The 10,729-nt window shown below is 33.1% G+C and overlaps 1 protein-coding gene across 1 annotated transcript; it reads left to right on the forward strand.

The window, feature by feature from the left end:
• The first annotated feature begins 4,210 nt into the window (after window positions 1-4,210).
• Window positions 4,211-9,467, forward strand: LOC133321914 (menin). The gene is given in 6 exon segments (XM_061530982.1): window positions 4,211-4,470; window positions 6,615-7,327; window positions 7,392-8,053; window positions 8,116-8,233; window positions 8,352-8,366; window positions 8,992-9,467. Coding segments are annotated over 6 exon segments (2,196 nt in total). The 3' UTR covers window positions 9,420-9,467.
• Window positions 9,468-10,729: the final 1,262 nt, after the last annotated feature.

The raw sequence follows: 10,729 nt of genomic DNA on the forward strand, positions 1-10,729 counted from the left end.
GACATTAACTTCAAGCAAAGACATATCAATGAATTTTTTTATCTCTTTTTATTCTCCATACGCCTTTTAATTTTATTGGGTAAAATATACAAAAAATTAAATCCCATCAATTTGTTTATTATGGAATTTTAAAGCATACTGTCATCACAAAAAATTGTGAATGCAAAAACCCCAACAGAAAAAAAAGAGACAAAGCAACGCATGCCCCAAAAAGTACAAACACACATTTACGCGCACTTTTTACAAACATATGTTACAAAATATCTCAGATGACAATAGCAATAAAAACTCAACAAAACAACTAAACATTTAAATGCAACGATAGATAAAATCAAAATATTTTAATTACTTTATTTCATTACTTTTGTATACATACTTGCACTTTTGCTCTTTCTCTCCTTAATATTCCAATGAAAAAAATTATGTATTTCTTTTTGTTAATGGATCAGCTTCAAAAATATATAATTTGTGTGTTCTCCTATTCCACTTTATTACTCGATTCCAATTAGAATGCACTCATACACTTTCATAAGCATCGGTCGGTCGGGCAGGCAGCAGCCAGCACAGTGTAAAGTATAACCGAAAAAATAAAATAAAAGCGAAAAGAAGCAGGCACCACTCCTACTCCGCACACAATCATCAATTGATGTATTTGTATTGGTTTTTGTTGCTGTGCTTTGCTGTTGTGGCTTTTATTATTCGTCTTATTTTTTTTCTATTCACATTCTCGGCGGCATTTACAACAACACAAAACACACACTCACACACACACGCAGAGAGACTCGTTTGCTCGCTGGCTTATGAAAAGTAAATCAACTAATCGGCCATAAAGAAGAAAAGATATCCACACATAAAAAATAACCGACCGCGCAACCCGAACGCCAACGAGCCACCACACGTAATAATTGTCGTTTTTTTAATGCCACATTCATTGATTTGTTGGAAATATGGCTGTACAAAAAGAAATGCAACAATAAAATGTTTTAACTTTTATTTCTCATTAAAATTGTTGTCGTTTTTTTGTTTATTTTCACTTTCTTATTAGAATTATTTCCCATTATTAGCCGCACTTTATGATTTATCTGTTTGTCTTATCAGATCTTTTGACATTTCTATGCATTTGTTTAATTTGTAGTTTTTCTTGTAAAAGCACTTGAAATTTATTCGGTTTTTATAAATCATTCACTTTTTTATTGTTTCGTTTATTTTTATTTACATTTTTATCAAAATTTTGTATGTTTTTAATTGGTTTTAAACAAAATCTCTGTTCTCTGCAACACAACGAACGTTTGGTTGTGTTGCTTGTTCTTGTTCTTAAGAATGAGATAACTTTGGCGGCTAGCCGTTTGTTTGCCGCCGTTGTATATGTGGCGCTGAGTGCAATGACATTGACGGCGTTAAAAGTTATTTTTGAAGCTGCTTAGGGAAATTAGAGTTGTCAAGTGCACATTTTATTCACATTTCAATGTTGTGGATATTAATAAATAAAAACGGGGTTATATGGAATTTAATGCCTGCTGATGATTTCCATTGGATAAACTCTCAAATAGAAAGCATGTCAATATCACTTATACCTCTTATAGGGGTTGGTATTTTGTAGCGTTTGGGCACGTTTTTTTAACCGAATTGACTGTAATTTTATTCTGTGAATGCACATTAGGTAAAAAATCGCCCTACCGAAAATTATCAACATTGCGCCACTTTTTAGGATAGCTCCCATATAACGTGAATCCCAACTCTTAGTGACTCTATCCAAATTTTTCAACCGAATTGCTTCTTCTTAAGAAATATTCATACAAATAAGGCCGGTATAACTGGATTATAATGAGTAATATCTTCCTTAAAAAAATATTTTTTTAAAAATTCGCGACTTAAATAAATATTTTTTTAAAAAATCCACGCCTTAATTTTTTTTTAAAAATCCACGTCTTAAAAAATATTTTTTAAAAATCCACGTCTTAAAAAATATTTTTTTAAAAAATCCACGCCTTAATTTTTTTTTAAAAATCCACGTCTTAAAAAATATTTTTTAAAAATCCACGTCTTAAAAAATATTTTTTAAAAATCCACGCCTTAATTTTTTTTAAAAATCCACGCCTTAATTTTTTTTAAAAATCCACGCCTTAAAAAATATTTTTTAAAAAATCCACGCCTTAAAAAAATTTTTTTTAAAAATCCACGCTTTAAAAAAATATTTTTTTTTAAAATTCACGCATTAAAAAATATTTTTTTAAAAAATCCGCGATTTAAAAACGTATTTTTTTAAAATCCACGCCTTTTTCATTCCCTAAAAAAATGCTAGTCCTCGCTAAAATATTCTTTAAAAATCCGAGCTTATTGGTCTGATAGTCCTTGCGAAATTATTCTATAAAAAATTCAAGCATTTTGACATGCTTGTCCTTGAGAAAATCTTCTTTAAAACATTCACGCTTATTGATCTATGTTAGTCCTTGAGCAAATATTCCTAAAAATCCACCCTTCGTGGTCTGCAAGTTATTGTGAATATATTTCTTAAGAAGTATTTTCTTATAGGTCTGTTAGTTCTAGAGAAAATAATCTTTAAAGATTCGTCTTTATTGAGGACTTTAAAAAATTCTTTTTAAAAATCCACAGTTATTGAGGTCCTTGAACAAAGTATATAAATTATTTATAAAATCGGATAGTCCTTGAAAAAATATATTCTTTAAAAATTCATGATTTTTGGTAGTTCTTTAAATATATTTACTAGTTCTTTAAAAAAATAATTATATATTATTATTATTTCATATAATTACCAATTGAACGCATATGTTTGACGTGTGTGGCCCGCTTAAACAGTGTCGTTCACATATTCTATTTCTCCTTTAAACCAAGTGGAACGTTTTTAATTAATGCAGACATCACTCACATCAGCACGTGGCAACCCTCATACAATTCCGTTCCGTAGAAACATAAGAAGACGTAATAAAAATAAGAAAATAAGTGGTGAAATTGAAAAAAAAAACTGAACAAAAATAAAGAAATAAATATTAGAAATTGTTAACGTTTTTATTTATGAAAATGAAAAAATAAATATAAATTCTGAATTAAATCTACAAAAGAATACAATAATCGATGTAAACAATCAAGTTTAATCAAAGCCGAAAAACGTTTGGTAAATAAATACGCATTAATTATAATTTGTGGAAGAGAAAGTAATGAGATTTGCCAGCTCCAGTGAAATTTAGGAACAACAACAACAAGGAATTAAAGGAAAATACTGCGTAAAAAAGTTATTGTAACGGAGTGGGAGTTGTTTTGATGTTATTTGTTTGTCTTTGACAAGAAGGACATGAAAGGTCTTGTTGACTGGCTCGCTGTTTGGATGATGGTCACGACGATGATGTCGTAAAGGAATTTTTTTTCGGCAACTGCGTATGTACGTACGTTCGTGTGTGTGTATTTACATTGTGCGTGTGAATCATTTGGCAAATCAACATGCTAAAAACCACGTAGAGATAGTTAAATAATTAAAGCAACAAAAACAACACAAGCGTAACGTGATCTGATACAAAAAAGAGAATACAAAACAAAAACAACAATATTCGAAACATATGAGACATCATCGAAAACTATTTTTATTGGGAAATTCATTCAAAACATTAAACATTAAAGGTTTGTTTGAAAAATGTAAACCTTTGGTGGGTACAGCAGCTCCCAAAAAAATAAATAAAAAAGAAAATAAATGACAAGTAGCAGCCGAAGGCGTTGGAAGGAGGAGGAAAGCCAGCAAGTTGCAGAAGTAGTTGTTGCACACATTACATTATTATTCTTCTTATGTAGAACATACCTTGGATTTTGGCGAACAGCAAGGTAAACATAGAAGGAGGACAGAGGAGGCAATACCAAACAAAAAAAGTGGTTTGTCAACTTGTGGCGTCTCATCGTCAAACCAAGAACAGGGACGGACGGCGAAAGCCCTTCTGCAACCAAAAGAACAACAACTGCAGCCTGCTATTCACTACTGCAGAAGGAAGAGAAAGGAAGAAGTCACAAAAAAAAACTAATAGCATCGAACAGCAGCAGTTGCATTCATTTCACACCAATTACTGGAGAGACAAAAACCAGAAACACAAAAAAGAAAAAAAAAAAATTGTCACCAAAAAATTTTAATTGGGAACGACAGCTGGAAGACAGTAGCAGTTTAGACAGTTTTGAAAAAAAAATTGAAAAGAAAAAATAACCCAGCACAATGGCCACAGTTACACGTAGCAGTAACAGCCCATCGATTTCACTAACTTCAACCCTGGATCCAAGTCTTTTCCCATTGAAATCCATCAATGATGTTGTCAACTTTTTCAAACGATCCCTAGAACTGTACCACAGCCATTGTGTGGAACCTGATTTGACGCTGCTGTCAATTGTGGCCGGTTACATTGAATTGTCGTTGACAACGGGCGATGCAGCTCAGGCGGCCCAGGCCAGCCTTAATTCATCGACAACAACATCCTCGTCATCAACTGGTGCATCAACGTTGGCTGGCATTGTGGGCAATGCATCGGCAGGTGTGTATTATTTTTTATATTTTTTCTTTTTTAATATGTTTTACATTTTTGGAGGTTGAAGAGAGTCTGGAGTTTTAAAAATCATTTTGAAAGCTCGATTAGCAGGCCAATAATCTTGGAAATTTTTAAAGAGTAACATTTCAAAGACTATCCGATTTATAAACGTGGATTTTTAGTAAAAATTATTTCAAGGACTGGCAGACTAATTAGAATATATTTTTCGGGACAAGCAGACCAATAGCATTGATAGCCTTTTTTTAAGGAATAATGTTTCGAGGACTAGCAACAAACAATAAAAAAATCTTAAAAATATGTTTTCAATAAGAGTGGATTTTTTAAATACTGTTCCAATAAGAGTCGATTTAAAAAATATACATTTTTTCAGTAATTGCGGATATTCTAATATTTTTAAAAAATCCAAGGCAATTTTTCAATAAGAGCGGATGTTTTTTAAAGATTTTTTTTTCAATTGAAGGCGTGGATTCTTTTTTAAAGAATTTTTTTCAATTCGATGCGTGGATTTTTTTAAAGAATTTTTTTTTCATTTTTAAAAGATTAGTTTTATTTTTTTCAGTAATATGGGATTTAAAAAAATTAAATATTTTTTTAAAATTCTTTACAATAAGCGTGGATTTCATTTAAAAAAAATTGTTTTCAAAAATTTAAAAGAAAATATTTTTCCAAAAAAAAATTTTAAGAAAAAAATATTTAATATAGAATATGCATAGCATCACTTTCTTAGTCGATTTATGCATGTCCATCCGTCCGTCTGTAGATGTTAAATTGTAAACAAAGTACAGGTCGCATTTATGATCCGATTTGGATGAAATTTGGCACAAGTCACTTATTTGGCCCAAGGACGAACCCCATTGAAATTGAATAAAATCGGTTCAGATTTAGATATAGCTCCGGTATATAGTTTCGTCCAATTTAAGGTAAATGTGGCACCAACGTCCCTATATATTATTCGATTTGCACGAAATTTGGCAAAGAGTACTAAATTAGGTCCAGAATGATGTGTGGTAAGTTTCGTGAAAATCGGTTCACATTTAGATATAGCTCCCATATATAGTTTTATTCGATTTGATGTAAATTGTGCACAAAAGACCCTATACATCTTTCGATTTGCACGAAATTTTGCGTAGTGTACTGGATTGAGTCTAGGATGATGAGTAGCGAGTTTCGAGAAAATCGGTTCAGATTTAGATATAGCTCCCATATATATTTTCGTTCGATTTATGGTAAAATGGGCTCCAAAGTCCCAATGTATCTTTAGATTTGCACGAAATTTGGCATAGGCTACTTAATTAGACCCAGAATGGTGCGTGCTAAGTTTCGCGAAAATTGGTTCAGATATAGATATATCTCCCACATATATTTTTTAGTCCGATTTTATGTAAATGGTGCTCCAAAGTCCCTATATATCTTGCGATTTGCACGAAATTTGGCATATTGTACTGAATTGAGTCTATAATGACGTGTTTCAAGTTTCGAGAAAATCGGGTCAAATTAGATATAGCTCCCATATATATTTACGTCCGATTTAAGGTAAATGGGACACCAAAGTGCCTAAATATCTGAATTAAGCCTAGAATGATGTGCGCTAAATTTTGTGAAAATCGGTCCAGATTTAGATATAGCTCCCATATATGTTTTCGTCCGATTTGCGCGAAATTTAGCACAGCGTACTGAATTAAGCCTAGAATGATTTGTGCTAAGTTACATGAAAATCGGGTCAGATTTGAATATAGCTCCCATATATATTTTGTCCGATTTTACATAGATGGTGCACCAAACTACTAATGCTTGTCCGATTAACACGAAATTTTGCACAACGTATCTAATTGAGACTTGAATGACGTTATTATGTTTTGTTGAAATTCATGGAGAATAGCGTGTATCAATTTCCTATAAATCGTTATCCATAAATTTGTCCCATGGTACGCAGACGACTCTAAATCTGCCCGAATGAAATTAAATTTATCATAGATTGCAGAAAGACATGAGTATGTTCTTTCGAGGGAACATTGATATACAATTGTAAGGATACATGTGTACAATATACCCAAAGAGGTGAAAGGTATCATATAGTCGGCCCAGTCCGACTTTACTGCTTTCCCTAATGTATCCTTATTTATTTTCTTTTTTCATTGCAGCCAATTGCGACATTATCAACAGCAATTCCGTTCCCTTCCCTGTCGTCACCTATGAACTTGTTTCGGGACTATATAAAAAATTCCAAAGCATTCTATCGATAGTGGAAAAGCCAAAAGTCTCATCAACATGCAATAGCCGGCAGGCTACCCGTGAAGTTATCAAAAAAGTGTCCGATGTTATATGGCATTCGTTGATACGTAGCAGTTACAAAGATCGTGCTCATTTACAAAATCTCTACACATATCTATCGGGTAATAAGCTGGATTGTTTTGGGGTGGCATTGGCTGTGGTGGCCGGATGCCAGCTGTTGGGATATCGTGATGTACGTTTGGCCATCTCCGAGGATCATGCATGGGTTGTATTTGGTAATAAGAAAATCGAAACAATAGAAGTTACCTGGCATGGTAAGGGTAGTGAAGATAAGCGAGGACAAGATATAACGGCGGGTATTGAATCGGGATCATGGTTATATTTGGGTGGTTATCCTGTTGTGTGTGATAAACCAATGGAGGTGGCGGCCATCGCCTCGGCCATAAATATTTCGCTGTCCAGCAATAGTGATTGTGTCGAGGTGGCTGAAATGCAACAACGTTTATTGTGGATGCTGTATGATATGGGTCATTTGAGGAAATATCCCATGGCGATTGGTAATAATGAATAGAATATTAATTTAATTTTAAGATGTAATAATTTGTTTTATTTTCCTTTTAGGAACTCTTGGTGAATTGGAAGAAATTAATCCCACACCGAAACGTGTTTCCTGTGACCAACTATACCGCGAAGCAATCGAATCGGCCAGAGCCCATTATCAAAATCACCACGTTTATCCGTATACGTATCAAGGCAATTACTACAATCGTTTGAATAAATATCGTGAAGCCTTTGCCGCCTGGGCAAATGCTGGCGATGTTATACGCCTCTACACCTATCAGTGTCGGGATGATGAAGAAATCTACAAAGAATTGCTGGATATAGCAAATGAAATGATACCCTACGTTATGAAAACCGAAAGTTCTGGCCACTCCGCCCGCAGTATACTAAGGGATCCTGAGGTGTTTGCCAATCTTTTGCGATTCTATGATGGCATTTGCCAATGGGAAGAGGATAGCTTAACACCGATACTGCACATTGGTTGGGCAAAGCCATTGGTTAATAATATTTGTAAATTTGACTACGATGTACGATCACAAGTTATAATTAAGGTACCCGAAGATGAACCGCAGGCGGTTCATCACCGTAGTATGGCGGCGGCATCATCGACGACAACCATGGATGTGTGTAGTCGAGATAATGAAGAGGCTATAAATGAGGCTAAAATAAATAATTTAAGTGAAGCAGCGGAGGGAAATAATAATTCGATGAAAAAGGAAGAGGTGAGTATTTCAGAGAATAATTGATTTTTTTACTTTAATTTGTTGTTATTAATTTCTATTAGCATACAAATGATGACAACAAATCACAAATGCCCACCACCTTATTGGCCGATTTGACAGCTGCTTGCGGTGAAAAGATTTTAAATCCTGACTTGTTGTTGCAGGGATTGCGACAGGTATGCTAATGCTAAGAGAATGGAAAATAGAGAATATTTAAAAAGTGCTAGCAGAGATCTGTGGGTGACTGTAATAATAAATTTAGAAATATAGGCGAGGGTTTTAAGAACTATGTACGAAGGACATTTAAAACAAAGTATCGGAACTATAGGCGCTGATATTTTATATTATATTTTGAGGAGTATAATAAAAATATTTTATGTCTGAATTTTTAAAGTTTTTATTTATAAGTTGTGTTTTTAAAATATATTCTTTGATGTGAGGATTTTTTATTTTTATTAAGTCGTAGAAATTTGTAAATCTTATTTTTTTTAATTATATTTTTGTTAATTTTTTTTGAAGACGTAATAGATTAAAAATATTAAATATTATTATTAGATTAAAAAAAAATTGTAACACTTGACACTTTTTTAATAATTTGTTAATGTTTTTTGAAACACGGATCTACAAATTTGAGTCTTGGATTTCTTAATTTTTTTTTTTGATTTAAAAGAATTTGAGGCATGGAAATTTTTCCAAGAGATTTGCCTGTAAAAATATTTTTTAAAAAAGTTAATTGTTCATATTTTTTTTTCTTTTTTCTTTTAAGGGTTATAATTTATCACCATCAGGAGATGCTGCAGCTTCTGCTGGATCATCATCCCAAGATCCCAAAAATAATACAAATCGGCGATCTGCTGGTTTCCTGTTTGCCGCCGATCAAAAACAAAAACGCAACAAAGACGTAATAACTGAAGTCGACAACAACCTCAACGGTAAAGATGAACAGCACAAAAATGACCTATCATCCACAATTGGTGGCAATACATCATTGCGACAGTCAATACACCATTCGCTAACAAACCCCCTATCTGCAAGAATACCGCCAGAACCCCCCCTAGATGATGATGATCCATTGAAACATATGTTCAAGACACCTGTCATTACGCTCTACAGTCAAAAGATGAAAGGTCTCAAGGATTTGTTGTTGGCCGAAAAACTCAATACCCATGCAATATCATTGCAAGTGACCGCACAATCGGTGGCTAGCCGCAAGGTGCGTGGTGTCGATAAGCTCGGTAATCATACAACCAATTCAACATATTCATCGGCAAATGTGGCAGCTGGTACTGCATCGTCGTCGGCAGATACATCAGCGGCAAGCGATTCAATTGCCGTGTCGCGACCAAAACGTACACGACGTGAATGAGTTCAGTGTAGCAATTACTGCTGTGACAGCGGGCTGTGTCAGTGGTAAGATTGTAAGATGTATGTGTGTGTCTTTAGCTTCTTGCGTTGGTACAATTATTATTATTTTTTTTATAAATGTGGGTGGTGTCAAATGTTCCTCGTCGTGGTAGTAGTTTTAATTTTGCTTATTTGAAATCAGTTTCTTTAGTTGGCAGACAGACAGGCATTACATTTTTTATTCTCTCTATTTTAACAATGGCAAATTTTTTTATAACCTTTACATTTGGAATTTGACTGGAGATATGCAAAATCTTGGAATATTTATCGTGCAAGATAAAATCTTAAACATTTTTGTACAAATTCTGCTAGAGAGTGTATATCCATAAATATGCAGAAAACGAGAGAGAGAAAGGTTAAGACAAATTAAAAAAACTAACTTCCTTAACCTTTGTTATGTATGTTTTTCTAACATTCAGGACTAGAACAAAAGAAAGCCAAGCTAAAAGAAGAAGAAAAAACAAATTTGTTAAGAAATCATAACTACTGAAATGATTTAAATTAGAAAAAAGAAAATACATCTTCTATGTATATTTGATTATACCCATCTCAGAAGTTAGACCCAGTAATTCTATTTCCGTGAAAACTTAGTATTATGTTACCCCTTACCTTGTAACGGAATCAAATCATTTTTTCTCTTGAAAGTAACGCCAAGCGTCTCGTTTTTTATTTTTAATTTTGATTGCTCTTTTTATGTCGTACGAATGCTTCATTTTTTCCGTTTATCTTGTTTTCTTTAAGAAATTGTATTATTTGTATATAAAAATATTTAAAGATGTATTAAGGTATTTAAATTTAATTTACACCTAACCTCTGTTCTCTGTTTTATTTTATATGGTGCTCACTTTTTTATTAGTAATTTGTTTTTATGTATATACATACATATGTTAGTGTTATTAATTTATATTTTTATTTTAAAATATTGAAACTATTATCAAATAAGTTTTCGGTGTGGTGCATGCCAAAACAATTGAAAAATGTTCAATTTATTATCAAGGGTGATTGAGAGAATGAGAGGGAACATGTGAAAAAGCGTTAAGTTCGGCCGGTACTTGAAATGAAAATATAGGGAACATACCAAAAAGTGGACCTATACCCACATTTCTACAAACCGATTATGTACACCAAAAACAAATTTCAACAATTTATACCCTCAGCCTTATGGCTAATGAGGGTGTATACACTTTGATACGGTGAAAATGTGCCTCATCGAAATGTTGGTTCTAGACCCCAAGTTTCTTTGGTCCAAATCCGTTTCAGAAAATTTGGTTT

This window comes from Musca vetustissima, unplaced genomic scaffold, assembly GCF_032173495.1.
Source record: "Musca vetustissima isolate MV318-11 ecotype Yass unplaced genomic scaffold, APGP_CSIRO_Mvet_v1 utg7437, whole genome shotgun sequence".
Classification (NCBI taxonomy): domain Eukaryota; kingdom Metazoa; phylum Arthropoda; class Insecta; order Diptera; family Muscidae; genus Musca; species Musca vetustissima.